The sequence below is a fragment of the Zonotrichia leucophrys genome, chromosome 4, assembly GCF_028769735.1.
Source record: "Zonotrichia leucophrys gambelii isolate GWCS_2022_RI chromosome 4, RI_Zleu_2.0, whole genome shotgun sequence".
NCBI lineage: Eukaryota > Metazoa > Chordata > Aves > Passeriformes > Passerellidae > Zonotrichia > Zonotrichia leucophrys.
In genome coordinates this window covers 31,038,914-31,066,165 of record NC_088173.1, presented here as the reverse complement: position 1 = coordinate 31,066,165, position 27,252 = coordinate 31,038,914, and the positions used below count along the sequence as shown (strand labels likewise).

At 38.6% G+C, this 27,252-nt stretch overlaps 1 protein-coding gene across 1 annotated transcript in view; it reads left to right on the top strand.

Annotated features, from left to right (window-relative positions):
* The window catches only part of TNKS (tankyrase), a 127,526-nt gene that overhangs the window by 65,904 nt on the left and 34,370 nt on the right, over window positions 1-27,252 (top strand). Inside the window, exons 6-11 of the mRNA XM_064711026.1 lie at window positions 18,020-18,114; window positions 21,079-21,145; window positions 21,583-21,769; window positions 23,735-23,856; window positions 26,338-26,429; window positions 26,519-26,597. Coding sequence (XP_064567096.1) covers window positions 18,020-18,114; window positions 21,079-21,145; window positions 21,583-21,769; window positions 23,735-23,856; window positions 26,338-26,429; window positions 26,519-26,597 — 642 coding nt within the window. The remainder of the gene's footprint in view (window positions 1-18,019; window positions 18,115-21,078; window positions 21,146-21,582; window positions 21,770-23,734; window positions 23,857-26,337; window positions 26,430-26,518; window positions 26,598-27,252) is intronic.

Genomic DNA, 27,252 nt, shown 5'->3' with positions numbered 1-27,252 from the left:
CCTCTCATTTTTGGAGAGAAAAGCATAGCAGTGTTTTCTTTTCTATTTTTTTTCTAATTTTTGATGGGGTGTGTTGGAGCACAGTACAAACCTCTGCCCATCCTGGACCTGTTGTGGAACAGCTCAGTTCCACTGAAATCAGTAAAGATAGGTTAATTTACACTTTTGGTTAAAAGGTATGTTGTTACTGAATATGAAAAAAATACAGCTCCATTGTACAAAAATTCCTGGTTTTTATACACATTTTAAAATGTTTCTCAGTTGTAATGGCTATCATACATACTACGTGATGGAAAACCCAGCCAGTTTTTTGCTTATTTACATTTATCACTGATTGAAAGTTGATGCATCTTCCAGGTTTCGAAAGCAATTGATTTTATTAACTGAGGACAGGCAATTGAACAAAGGCTTTATTTAATTTAGCAGTGTTGAAAATGATGAAATACTTTCCACATTTTAAGATTAAAGATATTGCCCGTATTTCTTGAATTTCCTTTTCTTATTTTAAGACTTTGCTGTTCAAGTAAAAATGTATTTAGGTATTAATAGTGCCCTCTGTTATAATTAAATGGAGTGGTGTAGAGCAGTGAATTACTGAATAATTCAGCCCCCATCGCTATTGCTCTAAGGCCAAATGCAGAGTTATGACTTCTGTCAGCAGGGCAAAGAATGAGCCCTTGCAGATGTTTTCTTGAACATTTATCACTTCAAAGTAAAAATAAAAAAATTTACAAAACATCTAAAATTCCTATTGAGATAGCAGAAATTGAGATAGCAGCCTCTGAATTAGTTAGGAAATTTGTGCCCAAAGATTGGAAAGCATATTGCAGTTAAAGTTCCTGTGTGTGGAAACTTTGAAAATATGTTTGGTTGGTTGGTTGGTTTTTGGTAGGTGCACTGGTTTTTGAAACACCTTTTAAGATGCCTTGCCATTGATATTAATTAGCTTTTTAAAAATTATATCTAGCAGATCTATTTTTTCTACCACCACATATGTACGGGAAGGTTTGAAAAACGTTCCTCTAAACCTATGAAAGGTTTACTAATGCTTTGTAGTAAGCATGCTATATAACTGTTAAGTATTTAATTTGTAAAGCAAAGTGTTCAGGTCCTGTTCTAGTGCAAGATCACTTGGGGCTTGATCATTTTAAGCTGTGCTGCAAATTAACTAAGCTTGTCAGTGGAAGTCTCCATTGGTGTAGCTGCCTGTAGTTGATCTGTGGTGATTTACACTAACTGAGGATTTGTCCATTTTGGAAGTTGCTTTTTGCATTCCTTGATGCCTTTAGTAATTTTTTTTGCAGATCTTCTGAGCATTCAAGCCTCAAGCTTAGGACAGCATAAGGCCACAGTTTGAATGCAGCTTTCAGGCCAGGAATGCAGACTCTGCGGATTGGCCCGAGATTTTCAGCATCATGCTTGTTCTGCAGTACAGCTGTACCCACAAACTCTTCCCTCAGTCTGCTTGCCTCTTTCTTCAGTCTGTGCATTCCTTGATTTTCTGAGATGTCCAGCTCTAGTCTAGTGATAAGGGAGCACTTGCTGTGTGGGTGAACAAGTTGGGTTCCAGTACTGAATGGGTAATTATTTTTTCTGGATTAGCAGATGGTGATATTTTTTCATCATACTTTGGGGTGCAAGTGTATGCAGTTTAGTTTTTTCCCTCTGGAGGATTTCTCTCATGCATACTAACATCTGGGGTTCTGGATTTCTCAAACACCACATGTGCTGTGAAGTTGTGCTTTATAGAATGGGTAAAAGGAGTGGAAAACTCTGACAGTATCTTGCTGGTTTGAAACCAGCTAAGGTTGGAAATAAAGAAGATTTATTGCATTCTGGGTGCTGCATGCAGCCTTTTTGGAAAGTATTGACAGCCAGAGTCTGATTCCTACTGGACAGGATTCCATGATTCTGAAACAGTTACATCTAGTGCTGATAGCCATTGCTCCATCTGTTTATTTAGGATAGAGGTCAAGACAAATAGGAATGAAAACTGAACTTCTTTCTTGCCCTCCAAAGTCACAGTTTAGGTAGGTTATAGTCATTGTAGAAACGTTCACATTACTGAAGCTTTTGAGCTGCTCTCTGAAGAGAGAATATATTCTGTGTGGCTTCTCTTGCCATTATCTTCTGGAGAAAAAAATGAATTAGTGTGCAAAACAAAGAGCAATTTTAAACATCAGCTTAAGTCTTCCTGCATACCAAGTGTCATGGTGGTTTTTGGGAGTTTTGATGACCAAAGAAAATCAGCAATAATCATCTCAGGAACTGCAATTTCATTAAGCTAGGTAGTGATTGATTTTTGTGCAAGTACTGGCTTCAGTGTCTGTCAGGGCACAAATAATGAGCTGTATAGTGCAGAGCTGTATGGTACTGTGTAAGCAAATTAGTATTACACAGGGGTAAATTTTACAAAACCTGTGTTTTTTTAAACTGTCTTATTTGTTTACTTTTTACAAAGCAATGCTTGAGCTGAAATATAATAGTGATTTTTCATGGCAATTAGTCCTGCTTTGATGTTGGTGTTTTTTAACAGGAGACTGGAAATTTGCAGTTGTTAGGATGTGGTGTTGTAAGGCAACATTTACATGTTGCATCATTTCTGTTCACACTGCCTCACCAAGCATCAGAACAGAACTTAGACACAGTGCACAGCACCTGCCTATTGCTGTGGGTCTGAAATTTCCCTGCATCCCTGTGAGTTCTGCTGGTCTCCTTGGTCTTCACATTATCTGTAGAAGTAATGACTTCTAGAAGACAAGCCCGTGGTGCTGATGTTAGCAGATGGTAATGAATTTCACACTGTTAAGAAGCCAAGGCATCTATTTATGTGTCTATATATGTAAAGGTATGTCAGTTTTAGAGCCCCTGTTATTTTCCCTCAAATATTTTTCTCTGGGGTTGTCTTTTTCAAGGCTTAGTTATGGGTGAATTTCCAAAAAATTATTTTTGACCATTTTAAATCACCGGGTTCCTCTGCTGGAAATTAACGCTATATTACTTCATCATGGACGCTGGATTTCTGACTTGTTACAACAGTCTCTGCTTACCTAAATCAGTGGCAAGAGGCAGGTTTAAAATTGCACATATAATGGTTGCAGGTTGAGTAGAAGCACTTAGTCCACTTATTTCCTTCAGGAAGCTGATGTGAACACTTGAAAGCTGTTTAAGGAAGAAATTGTTGTTGCCTCCATTTTAAAAATGCAGAAGTATCTGACCTGATAAGAAAGGATTGGTTTCAGCAATTCAGATAAGAACTCTTTTCTACAAGACACTTTCCATATGACTAATCATAGCTTTCCAAAGTGATCTGTGTCCAGCTGACATGGTAGCTATTAGCAATAGGAGGTTGGATTTTTGGTTGTACGTGATATCCTGCTCCTACACTACATTATACACTCTCAGATCATGCTGGCACTAAAATATTCAGGTGTTGGTTGAATAAAATCTTGTCTTATGCAAGGGAATCCTAGGGAACTCCTCTATTTAGGAGTTACCCAAAAACCAAATCGTTGGGTGGTGTTCTGAAGGTGCACCCCTTGAAGTAGAGCAAATATCTATTTTGAGCTCTTAGGACCATAGAAAAGTCATTAACTTAAAAATAAAATGCTTGCTTTGTACTTTGAAGTAAAGTTTCTGTTGCAGATGTGTTTTGTATTTACATTTTGTATCAACCATATGAAAGACAGAGAATACAATGGCATAACCAATGACAGTGTGATCTCAGGTATTAGTTCAACTTGAAGCAGGAATTGCTACCAGAAGGCAGCACAGAATGCAGTTCCTCCGCTGCTACATTGTTTTCTGTCCTGTACCTTCCCTTCTCACTTCCTTCTTTGGAAACTAGAAATGTGGTTTTTGCAACAGGTGAATCAGGGATCCTGCAAACAACACACCTCAGTTTTTCCTTGCATGGGACCATCCAGTACTGTGGATAATGTAGCGATCCCATGGGAAAAAAATAGGCAACTAATTAAAATGCCATTTCTATCATGCACGTGGTCATACCTCACTTATTTGCACTGTTGTCTTCTGACTTGTAGTGTCCTTTTGTTTATTCCCAGTTTTCAGTCCTTAGGAGCTCCCAGTACCAGTCTTTGGTGTTTTGCTTCTGCATTGCCTTTGTGGTTACACCTTTCCAAACTAGCTGTAGATGACCCTGGATCCAGAATACCAGTAACAGGCCTTTTCATTAAACTTTGTGAGTCACAGGAGACATACTTGCCTCTTGGGTTTGACTGAGGCTGTTGCTTCAGTCTGTTCTTTCTTGCCATAGGGATGTTGGTTTTTCTCATGCACGCCCTCATTCCGGTTCATTGGCACAGGGTTCAGATGTAAGAATTCCAAGTCTGAGAAGGTCTGCAATGCAGTGCTGAGTAGCAGCATCCTTGGCCTTAGGTAACCACTGCAAAAGATCTTGAGAACAAAGTGCCCCTCGGCTTTTGCTGTAGGACATCCCTGATACCAAGTAGCATTGGTAGTAAGTAGTGTTTGGATGAAATTGCAGATTCTTTCTCTTGATTCCTCTGCGTCTTTCTCTCTAGTGAGAGATCAGCCTGTAAACAAAGGGCTGGTAAAGAGAAATTAAATTCTAACAAGATCAGGTGAGTTATGTCTCTTCTTACCAGGGAGTCTCCAATTTGCTGCTGGTAAGTGAATTTGCCAACCCCTGTTCCACAACTCTGGTTGTTTGCAGCCATTTTCAAGAAAAATCCTGCAATTGGAAAGAGAATTAGTATAGCTTCCAATTTCTGAGTCTGTATGGAACAATCGATCCACATTTTCACAAGCTTTCCCTTTACAGTTATTAAGCCTACAGACTTGGGTGGAGGTTTAAATTCCCTTGTAATATGCTTGGCTCTAGGAGCTGGAGGTTGAAGAAAAATGCCACGTACTGCAAGATGTGAACACATTGTGTGCTGGTGAAACTGTAAACCTTCAAAATTGTGTGCATTTTTCTTGTCCTGTGAAATAAAAATCAAAATTAATACCAAATAAATCCATAGGTCCGTTTGTTCTGTAATGTATGTCATAGAGATTATATTCAGATGGGTGTGGAATATATTTTGGAAGAAACTGTTTCACATACAATAAAAAAAAGTTGTTTGAGTATTGGGAAAATCTACTTTTCTACAGACAAAAGCTGTTTATTTGAGCAAAAGACTTGTGAACAGATAGGCAATGTAAGGCCTTGTCATGCCCAAGGGTATTTCTGAATGTCACTGTGGACTTTACATGTTTGTAGTTTTTTGTCACGTGTAATATCACACCTAGTTTCACAATTTGCATTTCATCTTTCTCAAAGTTTTATGAACTCTTCAGCTGGTATACATTGTTTGTTTGTGTGGCTTGTAAATACAGTCCCTACTCTTAAGGCTTCTCTACAACAAAAAAATAACTAACTAGTGCAAAGAAGAGGAATCATCCAGAATAACAGTTAACTGTGTATTATTCTTGGTTCAGAATTCTTCTTCATTAATCTAATAAAATGGAAAGATTAAAAACTATTTATTGAAATGTCATTTTGTTTCAGAAAAAAAGAAAGCTCTACAAATCCAAAGCAGTTATTTCAGAGTAACTGGAGAGACAAGTCCTTGCTAAATCTGCTCACTTTCTGCTTACTAGCATAAATGTCAGTCTGGTTTTGATGAAATGCTTTAGACTCAGTTTTGTGGGTGGGGAACGTGCAGATTTTGGTTTCTACATTTGTGGTCCTGCAGGGATTTGCCAGAAGTTTCCTGATGTGCAATTATAGTGCTGTGGAACTGCAGTTATCAAAATAAGCAGTAGCCACACAGGCTGTTAGCTGATGTTGGCTTGTGTAACGCTGGCTGTGGCTGATGGCTTCTGGACACTGCAGCCTTTGTTGGCACTGATCTTGTGTGTGTTTCATGAAATACATAGGTAGCAAGGTTATATCTAGGGCTCTGAGCTGGTAGATTGATAAAGAGAATCACAGAATGTCCTGGCTTAGATGGCACCTTAAAGATCATCTAGTTCCAGCCTCCCTGCTATGGGCAGGGACGCCTTCCATCAGACCAGGTCAAATATTTTAAATCAAATCCTGTGTGCAAAACTGAAGGTATTTTCTGAATTTAGTTAACGGTGTACTGCAAAAAAAAAAAAAAAAAAAAAAAAAAAAAAGTGTCATAAGGTTTGTGTTGTGCCTTGGGCAGAAGTGCCCAATGCCATATATGTACAAAGAACATTCAAAAATGGTCACAATTGTGTTTTGCCTTTAAAACACTATTTTATTTGTTATAAAAAGATAGTTCCCAGGCTTCATGCATGTTAGAAAAAGTGACAAGTTATGCACTTTGTTATGCTGTGATCCTGTCTTACTTCATCTGCCAAGCATGATCAAAGTGGGTAACACAAGAATGCCTCTGCAGACTTTGTATGGTATAGATGACTTGGCTTAATTTCTATCCCTGGTGTCACTTAAAACCTTTTATATCCAAGGATGATACCTTTTGAATAAAATGTAAAACTGATCTACTTGATTTAGGTTTCTGAGATCCTAAATATTTTCCCTAATTCACTTCAGTGAGTATCCCTTCATGTATTATTTGAAGTGTATTCTGTCATGTCCACAAATAGAAATTGTGCACCAAAGGACCAGAAAGAAATTGTTTACACTGTCATCATTCGCTTTGTATTGTTCTCTGAAATACAGGAAATCTCATTTATTAGATCTTAATTAATGTGCTCTTCAGGAGGCCTCAAATGTGTTGAAGGCATGGGGGATTTTTATACCTGAACTGTTTTCCCCTTGATGATTAGCTTCACACAGGAGATGACTTCCTGCATTAGGCTGTTATCCATCTCTTGTCAGGAGAAAACAAGTCAAACTGGCAGATTTGGGCAGAGCTGCCATGTAATATTTTATGCACATTAACTAAAAGCTGTGTTCTGATTTGGCTCTTAACAGCTCATAGAGCATCCAGAGGCCGAGTACCGAGAATATTTCTTCCACTGTGATCTCAGGGGTGGAGCCCTTTCCAGAGCTTGCTGAGATTGTTTTGAATTGAAATGCAGCAGCTCAGTCCAGGGAATGAGTGCATTTAACTTCTGTCTATGGTTCCCTATAGTGAATACTGTAGGTGATATTTCCATGCTTGGTGTCACTTTCCTCTCAAAATCCCTGCATGGGAGCATAAGAAGTACTGAGAAGCAAACTGATCTGCTTTTCTTTTTTGCTTTTTGCTTTGGAGCGTGGTATTTAGTGTACTTTGTGGCCTCCCTCTGTTGTGATATCTATCACTTCGTTTTACACTATTTCTCATCTCTCTGTGCTGTTGTGCAACCACCTGAGGACCTAACATCATCTTCCTAATAAACCACTGGTGAGGATTTAGTTAAAAAACCCATTGGGTACCTAATGTAACTTGCATGTGTTGGCTTACCCTTATGCACGTGCTTGTTGTGCTTTAGAAAACCCAAGTTTTTGACTCTTCCCGAGCAGATTGTGTTTATGCAGGTGTTCACTAATTCTAGCTGTTATTATATTGTATATTTGCTGGTACAAACATCAAGATTATGGGCCTCTGTGTAGTTCCCCAAAATGTGCACTGATGATTGGTTTGTAACTTCTGTGTCTTCACATACCAAAATAATCTTAGGTGAATGTCACGTATAGCTAGTAATTCACCTGTTTTATTCTCCTGTGCTCTAGAGTAGATCCAGTTTGGTCCTGGCAATTTGTTGATGTTCATTTTGGTTATGGGGATGGAAACCTCTTCTATGCTTAATTCAGAGAGATCCTTTGCCTAGCTCCTCCATGCTCCCAAATATGTACATGCTCACTCACCAGGATTTTGGAATAAGACTTACTGTTTTTTCTAAGATGTATACCAAACAAAAAGATCCTTCAGTTCTTCACAGTGCCTTCTTGCCTGTAAGATCTCCATTTCTTGCCCTAGCATCTCCTTGCCCCACTGAACTGGCTGGTGCATTTTGTGCTCCTAGTTGGTTGCAAGAAATTATGTCTGGTTTGAGTCCATTTCACCAGTTACTACTTAAACTGTTTTTGCCTGTCTACTTGGATTTTTTACCTCTAAACTACTGAAGTTTGTGGTTCTTGTGTTTTTCTCCAGCTTGTAAATTCAGCTTTTTCAATGTCCTGATAATTCTAGTAAACTCTTTTAGCTTACTGTTGGTCATACTGGCTTCTTTCACTATATCAAGCCTTTCCAGTAGAAGGTATCCATTAGCAAAATGTCTCCAGTATTGCCCTCACTAGTAGTTTTTGTGCTGTCTGTAAGGACATAATTTTATTACTTATTAATTCCAGCTTATTTTTAAAAACTTGCCTTTTTTTCATAGCTCCACTTTATGAAGGCTGGTGCCTCATGTTGGATTATTTTAGCAAGCATTTCCCCTGAAGATGACTTGTATCTGAGTGTGTTATAGCTGCTGTTAAAGACAACTTCTACTGAAAAGTTTTGCTTCAGGTGTCATTTGGTACCATCCCAGTAGTTGCATTTACCCATGTGGTGTTCCAAGCCACTTTCTCTGTAGGAGAGTCGCTGATATCATCCAAACATTTCACCTCTTAGGTCACCCAAAGCCCTTGTGTTTTCTGCCCTTGCTGTCTCTCTGATTTCTCTCAGGACATCAGGTATCACTTGCTCATACAACCCCATCACTGACTTCAGTGGTTGTATGGATAATTTATACTGATCAGTTTAGTTCTAAATGAAAAGAATTGCAAATACTTATGTGCAAGGAGAGATGTATTTACATAACCATTTTAAAAAGTATTGTTTAAGTTGACTGAGCAGGCAGCAGATGAAACATAAAAGGAAAGGAAAATGCCAAAATGCATTGTAATTGATGATGGATGTGTCATTGATGAGCAGGAATATTGAGGTGATTTGATTAGTCTTTTCCAAGTAATATTATATGCGACTACTTAAAGCAACTTATTTCTTACAAGTGAAATACTTTAAAATATTCATATTCTAGTAACCATCTTTTCAATTGGAATTACAAGAAAAATTCTCTGCCTTTTTCCCTGTATTTTGCAAGGCTGCTCTTCAAAAGGAATGGTAAAGGCTATTTGATTGGATTATAAAGTAATTTAATTCTAAAATTTGCAAATTATCACTGTAATGCAAAAAGACCATTTTTGTATTTAATTTTAATAATTACTTTATGTTTCTTATTTTAATTAAATTCCAAAATATAAGGTATGTTTATTTCATATGCAGCACTGGAGCTGAAGTGCAGTCAACATGCAAGTGTTGCTCATAACAGTTTATTCTGACCCAAGTTTCAATAAAATTATTGAAGTGCTGATTTGACAGAATGATCAAATTAATTTATTCCTTCTTAATAATGTGATAATATTATGAACTGAAGCCCAGAAAGTTTCTAGTTGGAAGGGGAAGGTGGGGAAGCAAAGTAAATACATCAAGGAGAAGTAGTAAAAATAATAAGATAGGTAAAAAGAAAAGGGAAATAAAAGATTATTAGTTGACTGTAGTAGGAAGAACATTTATGTTTGTACAGACTGGAACGAGGCTGGAGCAGCGCTGCAGGAAGGGAGCTGGGGGTGCTGGTCCAGGGCATTGAATGTGGGGCACTGAGCCCTGGCAGCCAGGAGGGCCAGCCCTGTCCTGGGGGGCAGCAGGCACAGCCAGGCAAGGGAGGGGATTGTCCTGCCCTGCTCTGAGCTGGGGCAGCCTCACCCCCAGTGCTGGGGGAGCTCTGGGTGCCACAACACCAGAGAGACCCTGGGCTGTGGGAGAGTGTCCAGAGGATGGCAACAAGGATGGCAAAGGCCTTGAGGGGAAGCTGTGTGAGGAGTGGCTGAGGTCACTGGGGCTGTTCAGCCTGGAGCAGAGGAGACTGAGGGGAGACCTCACTGCAGTCACAACTTCCTGGGGAGGGGAAGAGAGGGGCAGGCACTGATCTGTTCTCTCTGGTGACAGTGACAGGACCTGAGGGACACCTGAAGTTGTGTCAGGGCAAATTTAGGTTTGATATTAGGAAAAGGTTCTTCACCCAGAGAGTGGTTGGGCACTGGAACAGCTCCCCAGGGAAGTGGTCACAGCTCCAAGCCTGACAGAGCTCAGAGGTGTTTGGGCAACACTCTCAGGCACAGCGTGTGACTCTTGGGGTGTCCTGTGCAAGACCCAGAGTTGGACTTAATGATCCTTGATGGGTCCCTTCTAACTCAGGCTATTCTATGACTGTACAGAAGATTTTCATAGCAAGTGGAAAAAGAAGAGATTGCAACAGCAAAAAGCCCTGGCAGTTTTGGTTCTCTGCTGATTCAGTGTGCTTCTTCTTCAGATTGCCAAAAATGGCTATGCCGGGCACAATAATACTGTGAGGAGTTTCTGTGTAGTGTTCTACCATATCTTTCAAGTCAGCATAGATCTCCTTTCAGTGTTAAATAACATCAGCTGCATTCCTTTAGGAGAAGAGAGTGTATCTTTACTGTAATTTTTTCCTTATGTAGCTCAGCAAGCCACTATTCCCTCAGCTGTCAGTATCTATCACCAAAGAAACAGCGTATACTCCTCTGCTTCTCTGATTATCCATCTCAAAGTTCCTCTCCCTCTGTCCTTGAGTGCTGCCAGAGATGTATTCTGTGCTTCTGAATCTGGGAAAACTACAAATGCTTCTTCGTGGTGAAAGCCCCAGAATTTCTTTTTCATACTGCAGTTCCATCCCTAGCTACACCCTTATCATAGGCATGTAGAAATGAAAGAGATTCTTGTAAAGATCAGTCTTCTGAGAATACTATGGTTTTGTGAGAAGTGTTACTCAATTTTTCTGACACATCCTCTGTGGAACTGTTTTGCCAAATGGTGTCTGAGATACATGCCTATACAGAGGATTTTCGGGGAAGGGAGGAGGTGTTGTATTTTAATTCTCATTTAGGAAGAGGTCAGAGATTACTAGTGCCCTATTTATGGGATCTGCTATTTGTGAAATCCTTCAGAGATCAATGGTGTTCCTATTTAAAGTGTCTCTCCCAGTTCTCTACTTTTTTCCCCTTAGTCTATGTTTCTAGGTTTGTTTCTGAAAGTAATGACAACCCCCTGAGCGCTACAGCCTGAGGACAGAGTGGCTGGATAGTGGCCAGGCAGAAAAAGGGGCTGGGGGTGCTGGTTGAGAGGAGAGCAGCTGAATGTGGGCCAGCAGCATACCCAAGTGGCCAAGGCCAGTGGCACTGTGGCCTGTGTCAGGAATAGTGTGGCCAGCAGGACAAGGGTGGTCGTTCTTCCCCTGCACTCATCGCTGGTGAGGCCACGCCTCGAGTGCTGTATCCAGTTCTGGGCCCCTCAGTTTAAGAAGAATGTTGAGGTGCTGGAGCAGGTCCAGAGAAGGGCAACAAGGCTGCTGAAGGGTTTGGAGCACTAGTCTTGTGAGGAGGAGCTGAGGGAGCTGGAGTTGTTTAGCCTGGAGAAAAGAAGACTCAGAAGAGCCCGTATCAATGTACAGCTGCCTGAAAGGAGGCTGTAGCCAGGTGGGGGTCAGTCTCTTCTTCTGGGCAACCAGCAACAGGACAAATGGACAAAGCCTTAAGCTGCACGAGGGGAGGTTTAGATTGAACATTAAGAAGAATTTATTCACAGAAGGCATGATTGGTCAGTGGAATGGGCTGCCCAGAGAACTGGTGGAGTCACCATCCCTGGAGCTGTTTAAGAAGAAACTGGATGTGCTGCTCAGTGCCATGGTCTAGTTGACAAGGTGGTGTTCAGTCATAGGTTGGATTCAATCTCAAAGGTCTTTTCCAACCTAGTTGATTCCATGATTTCCTGTTCTACCTTATTTTAACCTTGAGATGGAGACACTCCAGTTATTTGTCTACCCCTGTGCAAGATCATGCTTATCATCCTGTTGGTCCTTCCCCATGCTAGGCATGTAGGTGATGGGAAAAAGCTTGTCTCTCATCAATCTCCTGCCCTTTTATTTGTCAACACTTAGCCCAAGTTGCTGTACAACAGGGTCACTGTGTTAATGTGTGGGACTGATGCCAACCCTTGTCATGTGGTCTTAGAGGTTCAGACATACAGTCAGAAAATTGGGTTGTCTCTCAAAGGTCAGATCTGCTAGAGAAGCATTCAGTAGTCAGTAGTTTGGACAGTACAGCCCCCTGAGAAGGAACAGATTTGAATAGTCACTGGATATGAGCAGCTGGTCTGTCACCCAAGCAGACCTCTTCCAAATGAGGCCTTACTCTGTCAGTGTGTTTGCAGTATTTTTGGCCTTCACTTTCTGTGCTTTTTAACTCTTCCTTGAGTTTATGGACATTTTTGCCCATTGATGCTCTGCCCTAGCACCGCAGTGTCTGTGCAATCAAGCTGGTTTTGTCTTTGCTGGTTTACAGCTCAAAACAGTTGGTTCCTCACCACCACCACCCCCCACCTGCCAAGAGATCATCTGATATACCACACCTCTAAATTAAGATACTGGTTTGCCTCGCAGATTCTGAATTGATTAACTGTTCAGTTCATTTTCCCTGTCATTAGCTGTTAGAAAGCAGCATGTGAAATTTGTGACATGATGTTTTGTGGAATTTTAGTGTACCAAGCCTGTCCAGTTCAGTAGTCTAATTAATTACTACAGTTTTTAATCTGAAGATGAAGCAGTTAAATTACCACTGGAAACAGTGGAGTGAGAAATGTTTTCCTTAAGTATTTCTTAGTTCTTGTCTTCAGGAATTTTGTTTGTTTGTAGGGGTGTTAGTTTGTTTCTTGTTTATTATGGTTTTTTTACATAAGAAAAGTGGTTTAAGCTCTTCACCTGTGTCCTTATCTGCAGCTAGCTCATCTATAGTCAGCAGTCTGACATGACTTGTTTTCCTGAAGCAGCATCTATAAGTTTGTCCCTAAAGCATAATTGTCAGCCACGATTTAAATAACTCAGTGCTCCTATAAAATGTCCAAGGAAGCTGCATGATTAGGGTAACAAGTCATGTGGCTGGTGAACAGAAGCATGGACCCTTTCCTGCTCATTAAAAGCTTAATTATTCAGTCAAGGACAGGGAACTTCGTTACTTTTGTACCAAATGTGTAAGAGCATTATAGCATGAATATAAAATAATTATTTTGAGTTACTTGAAATATGTGTTTATAGAAGGAAATATTTTGTACCTAAGTCCTGTCTTGGCACAATACAAACAAATGTTAATGAGCTATTTCCCAAGAAAGCTTCCAAATTCATTTAACATGAAGGTGTAAGATGGGTGCACTGTTTAAAATTAGAATGCAAGTTGGTATCTGAGCAGCAAAGGAAAAGCCTCATAGTTTCCACAGTGAAAAAGTTTAGGAATGTGTCTGTAAGATTTTAGTGTTGTTGCAACTTGTTTTCTTACCCCATTTATCAGAATGATAAAGTGGTGACAGGAGGTACTCTGCTTGCATCCGGAATGTCTTCCTGATGTACTCTCATGATTGATGTGGTTCATTTTAGAGATGTCTGCAAGACAGCAGCATCAAGCACAGGCTACTGTGATTGGAAAGAAAGATTCTGTCATAAATTCTGACACAGTAAAGAGGAAGTTGTTTGCTTTGCCAGGAGTCAGGACATCTTTCAAAACAGTTTTATGCAAAACTATGTAACAAAGGTCCCTTCTGCGATTAGAAATCCCTGTGCTCTTCCTTTAATTCAAAAGAGGTGAAATGCTTCTCTTAAGGGCGTTTGTATGACAAACTACAAGAGTTTTAAGATATTTTTATTGCTGTTTTCTAAGGGCAGTATGATCTGAATACAATAAATGTTTTTTTTAACTACATTTGTTAAATGTGAGTTTGCTGCATACCTGCAATTTCCAAATCTACTAAACCTGAAGATTACTACAGACATGATATAGAAAGTCACAAATATTTAAATCTACATTAAACATTTTAATATCCCTCCCTCTTTTCTTTTCTTTTTTTTTTTTTTGTGTGTCCTTGGTCAGCAGGGTGTTGTAGAAGAATTAACAATAAGCATACAAGTATCCTTAGCTATTTTTTTGCCAGGCTTTACTTGTTTCCCCATCAGTGTAAAAGCCACCCTTACTGGTTCATATCCCTGTGGGGTGAACATGAGAGTAGCCATATGTCAAGGCCAGAGCTGGCCATCAAAATCAGAGTGTTGACTCTTTATTATGAGAATGTCCTTCCTGTTGACAATTATATGAATTTATGGTAATTCTAAATCACTGTATATTGATGTAAATAAGATGTGTGATGAGATCTTATTTATGTAATAAGATTGTTGATTTTAATAGCTTTCAAGATGGCAAGTTGAGAATGAGAGAAACATATAGATTAGGATTTTTATCAGATAGCATTATATAAAGATTTTGGCAGTAGAAAACAAGAACAGGAGATATTAGTTTTTAAAACAGTTCCTGCAGCTGTTATTAATCATGCAGATAATGCATAATATAAGATGGTTACATAAGATCCCTTGGTTTAAAGTTGCCCTTAAAATGTGTAATTTGAGTCTGAAATGAAACTTTCTTCTGAGGCAGTGGCAGCATTACCATCTGAAGGCTGCTGAAGACTCTTTAGCAAGATAAGGGAAATGGATGGTGCTTGGAGCTGGAACTCCCACATTGCCTGTGGACAGCTTGTTGAAACAAATTTTCAGATTTTAGCAGGAGGTGCTCAGAGCCTGCAGCACTGGAGATCCCTCACGGCCCCTTTTGTTTGATGCAGGTGAACAGGGGATGGCAGGTCCAAGGCGGCTGACCTTGAACAGGGGTCATCACATCAGCTCTTGGTAACAAAGCAGTGCAAAAATACCTAAGGCTCACTGAGAACAGTATCAAATCTAAAAAATGCATTTCCTGTATTCCCAGGCAACACATTATCAAAAAGACTGCAGGCAAAACCACCTCCCTTACTATAAATAGTAGGTATATAGGTTGACAGCGATTGCCATCTTGTGTACAGTGATGTTCCTTAAAGTGCTCTCAGTATCTGCTTTGACTCAGTTACAGCTGCCATAAAATTTTCAAATAATATGAGCATCTTGCATGATGGTCTACTTTACTTAATAAAAATGAAGTTATACTCTTTTTAATTATACTAGCAAGTAAGCCATTGTGATTGGCCTGGTAACTGTGAATGTGAGTCTTGGAAGGTAAGTGCCCTCTAAGGATTTTGTTAGTAAGTCTTGCCAAGTTTTGCAAGATATGGGAGGAGGGGTTAATTGATAAATCTGTTTTCTTAATATTGATTTGATATACCTTTCAGGTGCAGTAGACATTGCTGTCAATGGTATTTAGTTTTTACTTCCCTGATGCTATATAAATAGCATGATAATTTTAAGAATCACTCTCTACTGCCATAGTTAGCTTTTTTTTTTTGAAGGCTCATAATGTCATCTAATGAGTAGTTCATGTAGCACAATATTATCTTTTAGTTACCTAGATTCTGTAATTAGCATACAAAGTTGTAACTCCACGTTAGTATTTTTATCTATTAAATCTATAGTATGGATGAATCCTCTTTCTTATGAGAAAGGAAAAGATGTTTTTAAGAATCATGGAGAGAGCATCTTCCTGCTTTCTCCTTCCTGAAACATATGTAAGCACGGCATTTATAGGAGCCATTTAGCCAAAATAATGAGCAACTGGTTTGTGAATAAAGGGGAGCAGCACTCCAGGTTGTGTGCTCCTGCCTCCTGCACCTGTATGTGTGTTCACTTGTCCTTGACCATCACTGAAGTGGTGTCTCTGGCCCTCTGCCTGCCTGCCTCTGCAGCGCTGGGTGCTTGCAGGTGCAGAGTGGAAGCATGCTGCCTGCTGGAGATCTCAGCCCCCTCTCCAGGACGGGCACAGGGAGCATCAGTCGATGCTGCTTGGAGAGGCAGCCACAGCACGGGACACAGCTTTGCTGCAGCTGCTCTGGGCCACAGCGCAGGCACACCAAATGTCAGGTGCCTGGCTGCAGATAAGTAATTCTGTGTGCTGGGCAACACAAGATGCTCTGTATTTGGGGCATGGGTCTGGGGGATCTGCATGCCCTTGCTCAAGAGAAGGAGGTAGCTCACCTTACTGAAAGACAGGGATATAAGTTGTCTAAAGATTTGGGTTAATGCTGATTTGCTTCATTTATGCCATTTGTTGTGCAGCTATAAGCTTGAAAAGTTTTGTGTTTCTTCTCTAATGAAGTTATTTGGCAAATGCAGATCTATTAACCCTAGAAATACAAAGTGTATAGTCCCAGCATGACTCATAATAGTTTTTCTTTTAATTTTAAGGAGTGAGCAAGACTCAGGGATTATGTGTCTTTATTGAGAACATCTCTGTTAATAATGTTTCCTTTTAGTAAAGCGTTGTTTTGGAAGTCTGCCATTATTGTTTTAGAAGTGGCACACAGACAATAAAGGATGAAGTTTAATTGTTGTGAGGTTAAAGGATCCTGCAGTGTTCCAAACATTTAATGCTTGGCTCCAATTTTTCTGGAGTCTAGACCTTTGAATGGACAGACTTCTCTGTAGTACATTTCAGATAAATTTTATGTTTTCTGAGTTACTAATTCAGTTGATAAAACTAGATTTAGTAACCAACCCAAGGCAGCTGTCAGAACAAACAGTGCTGAATTATTCTGCTAGTGTCAATAGCAGCATCATCCTTATCCACATTTTCATTAGTATTTATGATATGCAGAAGACAATTATTTTCTAATAGGGGCAGATATAAAAAGAATATATGGCCTTCTAGATCAGTCTAAATTGTTAATTCAGTAGCAGAAGCCTTAATAGTAATAGATCCTGATAATGTGTGTGGTCAAACAACTGAATGTTTATTGTTACTGGTATTTTGTATCTTGGAAACACTCGGGGGATCTTCATGTTAGAATGTTAGAGGTCCTTCAGTAGAGATGAGTCTGAAGATGGGTCTTATGGAAACTTGTATAACTACTTCCCTAAATTTACTGAGTTTTCCAGTTGTTTTTCTAAGAGATATACCCTGTGTTGTCATTTCTGATAGTACAACCTGTGTCCTCAGTATAATACACAGGACACTTAGTTGTTGTCAAAGTTGTTACTCTTTCTGAAGCCAAGTAGCAAAGTGTTGAGACTTTAGTAAAATATAATACACACTGCTCCCAAGTTATGGACGTTAAATATGTGTTCCTGGAAATCCATACTGTTTATGGATGTATAGTACTTGCTTCTGTTTATCACAGATGAGACCATTTGTCTTGATTTTTATTTTAACCTCTTGATAATAGTGAAATGTGATATCTCCCCTTGTAATACGGTATAATGATGTTTTAATGCTGACAGTAAATTTATACTTGGCATAGTACAGTGAGATATGTATGTTTTCCCATGTTTCAAGCTGCTTTATGTGTGGGGTTTTACTGTGAGAAAATGGTATCATTTGGTTGCATGCCACAAAATAAATTGCAACAAAGATTCCTTTAAAATCCTCTGCTTCTCAGCCTTGGGAAGGAGGAAACATCATCCATTTCTGTAGGAAAGCAGTCCCCTCAGGCTGAGACAGCATAGAAAAATTGTTTTATAATAAAAAAGCTTTTAAAAATAAACTTCAAGGGAGATTACTGTTGTCAGCTCAACTCAAAAGCTTTCAGTTAAAATTCATATGAGCTAGCTATGGAGAAAGGTGTTATTACTCTGTTTTTATGCAGCAAGGTGCATTACTGATGAAGACCTGTATTCTGCAGTAAACTGCAATCTGCATACAATTTTCTCTTTGTTTTACCACAGCACAGTACAGAAGAAATATGGATACATTTTTGGTGCAGAGATGATGATGATGATGTTAATGATTTTTAAAATTAGCTTTAAATTAAGAGGCTGTTATTGCCTTGGGGATGCCTGTATTCTTACCTACTTTAAGGCTTTTTTTTGTTTTTGGTTCAACAGCAGGAGGGGCCTCCTGCATGTGCTGTGTATTTGTTAATTCAGCTAATCACAGAAGGGTACTTTAACTTATCTTGGTGCAATGTATAGGAGTAACTGAGAGTATTTCAATGGCAGGAAGTACAGGACTTCAGATTGATGTGGCTCCCATTCTTCATCTTTTGTTTTGCAGTCCACTCCTTTACACTTAGCAGCTGGCTACAACAGAGTTCGGATAGTCCAGCTTCTGCTTCAGCATGGTGCAGATGTACATGCAAAGGACAAAGGGTATGTAAAATTAATTGATTTGTTACCTGTTTGCAGCACTGGTTTTATATTAGCCAAGATATAGAATTATTTTTTTGATTCATGTTGCAGCACAGTCTCAAATAGTTGTCTAAGAACGTGATGTTTGCTACCAAAAATCTGAGTGTGCTTCAGATTAGTTGTGATTGCACTTGTTTTAAGGCTGCTTTTACACCTTTATTTTTTTTTTCCAGACTTTGAGCTTTACTTCCATTTACAGACTACCCTTTAAAATTACAGACTAACAGCATTTTTTTTTGATAGGTGATGGGGAGAAAATACAAGAGCTTAGTGAAACATGTGCATTGAAAAACTTATCTATGGCCTCATTATCTTGTTTCACATATATAGATGTAATTCCAAGTAACATCAATAATGCTCATGTGCTCACAACTAGTGGTCCTCATAGATCTATCTTCATCGAAGCTGACAGCAAAAATCAACATATAGTAGAGGCTAAACTATTCTATTTTTGCTTTAAGGGTGGTAGTTATGTAAGATATCAGCAAAGTGCACAGCAGTCAGAAATCTGAAATGATACTTGCTGTGTGTTGTTCTCAGCCATACATTTCTCATCTCTAAGATGATGATTTTCATGATGGTTGGATTGGAAGGCTTAGTCTTAACATGGTAGAAATTGGTTCCCTACTTAAAGGCATACATTTTGTTTTCAGAATCCATAGAAGTAAGATATGTGTGTGTGTTGTCTCCAGCAGCAAACCTGAGGCACTTCCTGTATTTTCATTTTCTGCTAGTGTTAGAAGTGATTTAAAATTTTCTTAGCTTCTTTCCCTTTTTTCCTTTCTCTCCAAAACAGTCCTAAGTTTACTTAAAACTCTTAAAGTTTAACTAATTGTAGCTCTTTTGTCTGTCCATTTACCCCAATGGCTTTTATAAACAGTATTGTTGTTAAATGCATAATGACATATTATGCAAGTCAAAAAACAAAAATACACCCAAAAAACCTCACAAAAACCACAGAAAACCAGAACACACCACAACCCCCCCCCCATCCCCCCCAAAAAACAGAAAAGACAATAAAACACCTTCCCCCTGCCCCTCAAAAAAACCCACAAAAATAACACAAAAGTCCTACAGTAAAGCTCCATATAATACCTATTTAGGTAGATCAGCATTATTTAAGCAGGTTGAAGGTCTTTTGTACTTTTCCAAAATTTCAGCATCAGTTGTTAGAAAATTCCAGTGTAGATGCTCTATGATGAGTTTTGAACAATTTGCTTGGAATGTATGAGAGGTAGTTAAGTTGAACTTGAACTTGGGGCTGGAGCAGGAAGGGCAGGAAAGCAAACAAAGAAAGGAAAACTTTTCAGTACTTAGTCTGTACTGAACTTTAAAACAACCCAAACATATTTAGAAACATCTAACATCCTAGTAAAGTCCTGTTTTTTTTTTTGGTGGCACCACACCTTTAGAATCAGTGTGGTGTTTTGTTTCACCTTGCTGTTTCTTCTTTATACATAATTTATAAGAAAATAGGCTATAAATAACTGTCACTTTTCATTTAAGGAGCTAAATTAGGCTACATTGATTTTATAGAACTGTTAGGTTCTCTTCAATGGAGTAAATTCAGAGAAAGTGCTTAGGAATTGTTCTGTATTTTCAAAATGGTCACCACTTCTAGTTAATCCCAAAGAGTAGCCCAGCCAGGGAAGCAGCTCTTTCTCCACCGGTCTTTCCCTTACTGCTGTTGTGCTGGAAGAGGGAGGGGGATGCTGCAGAAGTGGAAGATGCATTGCTTCAGGACTGTCTTTGCTGACAGGCCTTGAAGCCCTCAGTCCTCTGAGATGACCATCATTTTGGAAGTGGCAGGTTTTTTGAGTGCTCTGTGAAATGGATAGTCTCTCTGTCTCACACATGCACTCATAAGTTGTAATTAAGAAAAACAGTGATGGAAAAAGCAGTCTGAAAAATTTTCCCCAAACAAATTTTCCTCTCATGTGACAAATGTGTTGCTGCTTCTGAGAGTATCCACCTTAAAATTAAGTTTATTTAATTGCTGTCTACTACTTGCTGTCCTAATTATCTCTGGGTTGGTTTTGCAGTCTTGGGAATTACCCCCTGTATTTTTCCTAGGTATTATGGGGTTAATTATGGTTTTCATATATTATGTGTACTGATCTGTTGAGCCATAACTAGCCTGTCATGCTTGGCTTGAATTAAACTCATTTTGTCCTCTGCAGTAATTGCCCATCTCACATCTCCTTTTCAATGCATGACTTTTATTACATCTTGTGCTTGTGACTAAATCCCTGTTATTTACTTTGCTAGTGTCATTTTTAAGTATGGCCTGCAGTAATATAACACTACAAAAATTACAGGGACTCTCTTAGAAGTATCTTGAGCAGTTAAATAGGTTGTACTGTAAAAAATGGAGGAAAATCAGGTCATTCCACAGTCTAGAGCAGCAATTTGAGTCTGCTTTCTATGGATATTTGTACATCTACATAAAATACCCAGGAGTTACGTTAGTGTTATCTGGGGAGTTTTTCCTTTCACATAGCATTTAAAATAGGAGTTCCTATTCAGGCAGAAGCAGAAGACTGTTGAGGAAATTGAATGTGGAATGGGACTTTTCCCCCTCCTTAGTAGCTTCAAGAAAGATCACATCAAAGCCAGTTAATGCTAGTCTTAATGGTAGATTAAACATCTGTGGCCTGTTAAGGCAAAAAAAAAAAAAAAACCACAGCAAAAAAACCCTCCAAAAACCAAGCAACAAACCTCCAAGTTTTAATGCCTCTCTTAAGTAATGTGTTGTTTGGGAAGTCAGATTTTATCATTAGTTTGTAAATCCTAATTTTTAAATGCTTAACTACTTGAATATTTTAACTTTTATTTGATCTTTTCATTTCAGTAGGGAGAAAATTGTTCCTCCCTTAAAAATGTCACTTTAAAGAAAATTGTCATTTGCCTTCTTCTTCCATGCAGTGGTCTTGTGCCTCTTCATAATGCCTGTTCCTATGGACACTACGAGGTTACAGAGCTGCTGCTTAAGGTAAGCAGAGGGATGGAAAGTAATTACTGTTGATTTAGATGTGTTAGATGAGATATGAACTGTTTATATCAGAGTTGAAAAGTAAGATTTTTTTTTCCTACTAGTAACAGGTTTCAAACATCATATTTTCATTTCAGAAGCCTGCAACTGTAGGTCTTTGAAACAGTATATGTGGTTTTTTCTTTATCTAATTTCTTTGGACTGATAGTAGAGTTGAGTCTTTCTGTTCAAAAATTAGCTCACATAAAAATTCCAATTATTTTTCACAGATTCAATGGTATGTTTGTGTATGCTGGTATTTTTAATTAAATTTTGTGTGTATGCGTGTTCATACATGAGCGATTTGAACCAATTTTTATAATAAAATGTAAATCTGTAAGCTTTTTAGTTGTTGAAGCTGATTTCTTCCTAAAGCAAGGCTGTTTTTGCTGTGCTAGCACGGTGCCTGTGTGAATGCCATGGACCTGTGGCAGTTCACCCCGCTGCACGAGGCTGCTTCCAAGAACCGCGTGGAGGTGTGCTCGCTGCTGCTGAGCCACGGCGCCGACCCCACCCTGGTCAACTGCCACGGCAAGAGCGCCGTGGACATGGCTCCGACACCCGAGCTCAGGGAGAGGCTGACCTGTAAGTGCTCCCAGACTCACAGCACTGGGTGGTGGGTGCAGAGGGGTGCTTTCCTTCCGGGCCACCTTCCTCGAGCTTCAGAAGTGGGTGCAGGGCGGCAGAGTAGCTGCAGCTGTGCTGTGTGCTTTGGAGTGCACAGGTACCTCTGTACATCGTTTGTTGTATTGCCTGGTTTTCTGAAGTTTAGAATTATTAAGGCACTGCTGAATCAGTGAGATTGGGGTTTTTTTTAATGTTTAAAGTCCAGTTCAGTCACGCAGGACCCTCTATATTGAGAGTCTGTATTGCATTTAGAAACTTACAGAAGGTAGGTAGCTTTGGTGTGCAACTGGAGAGATGGAAATTCCATCACCTTCTTTTGTAACAATCCTTACACTGTTTACAAAGCAATATTTCATCTCTAATTTTAATTTGTATGCCTTTGCTTTCGCTCTTCGGGGGATTTGTTTCCTGACTCTTAGAAAATGTAAAAGATAATTAAATGAGACAGATATGGAAACAGAGCATTATGAAGTTACAGAAAACTTCTTGAGGATTAGAATCTCAATTGTAAATAAGTTTTTGGTTTTGTCTCTCAACTTTCCAGTATAGCAGAAGTCCCTAGACATTAATAATGTGATCCTGCACTACTCACAATCACAGCTAGTCAGGTTTTAGTCTGGTCACTATTATTTGCAGGGGACAATGGTGAGATCATGTGCAACAGAAAACTTTCGTCTAGAAGAAAAGAGGAGGGCATTAGTATCTTTTAGTACTTCTCTACTCTGAGTCCTGGGCTATATCTTCTGACCCTGAGGAGGATTAATTTAGCATTTATTTAAATTACCAAGCAAAATAAAATCAGTTTAAACTTTGGTTTATTTCTGTTTAGAAGTCCTCAAGAGCAATGAAGGAAGATACATGTCCATTAATATCCACTGAAATTTGTAAACATACGTGAGCATTACATCAAACTTGACAGTATCTTGATGGGAGAGCTTGTATTTTCATCTCAAAAAACCATGTTTTTATGTTCTTGAGTTGTTTTGTCTTATAATTTGGGAATAAAGTTACATTACATTTGTTATTTCAATATTTATTTGCACTTGTGCTTTGAGTAGTGCTTTGCTTACAAAGAAATTTAAACCAGACATTAAAACAAAGTGGGAGAAGAAAGCCCTTTATTAAAAAACTTAAGATTTCCAGGTTGCTTATGAAACAAAAATATTCATATTTTTACTGAAAATGAGGTATTTTTTTCTAGTTCACAGAGTCAGATGTAATTTTTGCTAACCTGCCTTTTGTCTGAACATTTTTGAGAGAAACACTTCTTTTCAATTTCAAAGTTATTTAAAACTCAAATGAACTAGTTGCTGAGCTAAACAAGATTTGGAAATAGCAAAATTAGTGATCTGTACTTGCAAAGATACACCTGCTGTCAAAACTTGTTTAATCTTGGGAGCAGACTGGCTTCAAATGCCCAGCTAGTTACCTTTCTTTAAGACCAAGAGTTTAGTATTTTATATATGTATTATTGTTGGTTTTGTTGTTATTGTTGTATTTTATAATTTTATAGAAGTTATATATATACTTAAGCTTTATAGTGAATTCTTGGTCATGTAAATAAATACAGTTTTTGAAAAACAGCTTTAATTCTTTATTTTCTTAAGAATAGCTCATGGCATTGTGCTTATTTGAACAGAGACATGGGTAATGGAGAGGTCACATATGCATTTTGTGTCAGATGGGTGGAGGATAAAAGGGAGAAAAGCTATAAGGATTTAAGGCATAGCTTCCCCTATCCTTTAGCATATCCCTTTGGTTTCAGCAAAGCTTCTTTCATGTTCTGTGTCCCAGGTCAGCTGGCACCAAAGACATGCAGAAGCACTCCTCTTTCCTGTTAACTGAGTATAGCTGTCTTTCTGCAATAACATTTATAAATGTGACATTTTACTGAATATTAAATGTGTCTTTTTCCTCTAACAGATGAATTCAAAGGACACTCTCTACTGCAAGCAGCCAGAGAGGCAGACCTAGCCAAAGTGAAAAAGACACTTGCTTTGGAGATCATTAATTTTAAGCAGCCACAGTCGCATGAGACTGCACTGGTGAGATTATACAGTCAATCCATTTGCTTCATGATAAATGTGCTGGTAGCCTGGAGTCAAGGAGTTTTATTTCTACACTATGAAAATACATTCATCATCTGAGATAGGGAATTTGGCATTGAACACTTTCTATGCTTAAATAAAATCACCACTATAGAAAAAACATAATATAATTTATTTTATCACTTTTTTCCTTCCTTCTGGTAGATTACAGAAGCTCTCCAGCCACTCTTCACTTTCTCATTTTTCACTTCTCTTGCATTTTTTCCTATAAACCTCTTTTTTTTGTTGGACTGCTGCTGTGGATTTTTATGGGGTTAAATTTTATTTCTGCAGCCCAGTGGTTTCCTTCATGTTTTACGTGAGCGAACTTGGATTACAAATTTTCTTCTCAGGATACATAAAATTGTGGTGAAAACAGGTGTATATCACAGGGTCTTACAAATTTGGAATAGTACTGACAATACCGCATTAGCTGTAGAAACAAGGTTCTTTTGAGACTTTCCTGGCATTATCCTGCTCTTATTTAATTGTTTAAAGAAGCAATGGAAGCAAAGAACACAGCCAGTATCCCAGAGGTAGTGTAAACTTTGAAGCTGAGACTGATGGTATTGTTAAAACCACTATAGTTATGATACTTTATTCCAATGGAACATTTTCTTCCCAGTGGCAGGTCTCAGCTCCAGGCATGCAACTGCATATTTAGTGTTGGAAACATTGTGATTGTGATCAGAACATTGTGTGTTGGGTACCAAGCATCCATATGCTCTGTTTCCTCTGTCGAGGACTCAGCATCCTTGCCTGAAGTTAGAATCAAGAGGGGAGGAGAGGTTTATAGGCTGAATATGAAGGCAATATGAATTTTGGGATGATGTTATCCTTTTCTTTCTGAGTGTATCAGCTGCTGCTATGTGGCATCTCTTTAGCTGTGTAATGATCACTTCATAGTCCTCTAATGTTCTTTGCTCTTTTCTGCCTGCTGATTCTGCAGAGACAGCTGGACCAAATGGAATATTTTAGGTCTATTGATGTATTTGGTTCAGTGTTCATTAAGTGCTTGACTGCGATTTTTCAGTTTTTGGCTGCTATACATGAGCTGTCCAAATGAAAGGACTTAGCTTCCAGGATCAGATGAGGTTATGTGTAATCTAGCTGAGCTATTTCTGCCCTAAGCATGATAATGTTTTCCATGGGCCACTGGCATCTCTGCTGTATTAGCCAAAAGGCCACAGCAAGCACCTGATGTAGGTTTTAGTGTTGCTTTGAGATTTGGCAATATTTCAGCATTTGTGTGTTTTAGTATTTACCATATAGGCAGGAAATAGAGACAAGATATTATCTGCAAAGCCTTAAAAATGCTGCCTCACTTCACAGCAAAAGTTGATCTTAATGTTTATTTACAAAGCTTGCCTTTGCAAAATTTGGATGTGCCCTGCTGATTAACAACAGTGTGGAAGCTTGAGTGAAAGTTACTTCATAATGAGGGCTGAAACTGGACAATAGATGATTATTGGTACTAGTGCTACCTATTAGCATTGGCTTTGGGGTCTGTCTAATTGTAAACATTATCATTTTGCTGTTGGAAAGTTAGAGAACTCTTCCAGGAGACTTTCTGCCTTTTATGGGTTACTGGTTTAAAATGTGGGTAAAGATATAAACAGAAAAATCCAAATGTTTCTCCTGTTTCTCATGGTCTGCTATCTTGAGATGTCTAAACTTGAAATAAGCATTTCTGGATTTGATTTTAAAGCTGGGTATTTAATCTCACCTGGAATGATGCTGGTAATTCCAGGCTTCAGGAATACATTGATAGGGCCACTCTTGAGAAGCCGACAGATGCCAGCCACATTTAGGACAATAGTTACACCTAGCAAAGGGCTGTGTGGTCCCACAAGGGCAGGCATAGGCATTGAGAAACCCTGTGTTGAAGGCTGTGTCTTTCTCATAGCATGGGAAGAAAGATACTCTAAGAGAAATGTATTGCCTGTTTGCTTTATTGCATAGTCTGTAGCTGGGTGTGTGACACAAATGGCCATTAACAAGGTCGGTACACATTGGAACAGAGGAAGAACCAAAGCAACATTCAAGTCCTGTCAATTGGACAACTGCAGCAGAATCCTTACAGACCCCTTTGGATACTCTCTGTAAAAAGTTAGGCTGTTTCAAACTCTTTGTCTTTTCCTCCTTTGTTCCTTATGTGTCAGTTTTGTCCTGACAGCTGGTTAATGTAGTTGGTGCCATACTGCTTTATTCATAAGTGAAAAATAGCTTTAAAATTAAAATTGTTTTTCTGAGTAGAAATAATTTAGAATAGAATAATTTAGCATTGATCACTAACCTGTGTTTTGTTCAGTATGATGAATTCTGTTTGTAAATTTTGTAGTCTGTTTTAGCAGAATAATTAAGGGATGAAGTAATATATCTTTAAAGTTCTTTATTGTCTGTGTATTTGAAATATGCTTTGTGTTTACTTTTTTGCAGCACTGTGCTGTTGCTGCCGTGCATCCGAAGAGGAAACAAGTTACAGAACTATTGCTCAGGAAAGGAGCAAATGTCAACGAGAAAAACAAAGAGTAGGTTTCTGAAATGTTTGAGTTTTCCAAAGGCCTCTGTCATACTAGAAATGTAAAAAACTAATACATCACTTTTTCTCCCCCCCTAGTTTCATGACGCCTTTACATGTTGCAGCTGAAAAAGCTCATAATGATGTCATGGAAGTTCTGCATAAACATGGAGCAAAGGTAAATATACTTGCATGTATTTTATTTAAGACAAAGGGCAAGAAGAAGTGTTGTGTTGATTATATACCACATAAATTTTTTTGACAGTTGCTGCTTTTTTATTCTGTATGCCTTGTGCTTCTGGTGTTAACCTTGAAGTGTGCTTTATCTGAATAAGTACAGGATCCTCAGGAATCCCATTTGAAAAGTACGTCTCTCCAAGCAACCAAATAAAGGGTTTTTAGTATTTTAAAATACTCATTTTTAATGAATCTTGATATAATTTCTAATAAATACGATTATCTAGGTGCCTCACATTGTTTTATCTTGTTGGCTTGAAAATATCCCATGGCTGAGGGTACTGACACTGAGTTTAGTATCCTAATGCTGAGTATTCCTTAGCTCTTGCTTGCTTTTATTCTCAGGGTCAGATTGTTTTGCTGTGCCCTTCAGCTGTTCATAGGTGCTGACCTAAGTAATTTGTGAGCTTGTGACCACATTGTTCAGCAAGTTATTAAAGACAGAGAAAGGTATAACTTAACTTTATTTAGAACGTGGTTTAACCATCTTTCGGAAGTGTTTTGGAATGATCTTTCTTCAAGTTCTTGCAGCAAACTTAATATTCATAGTAATGATATACATCTCTACTTAATTTTTTCAGAAACTCTTCTTGATG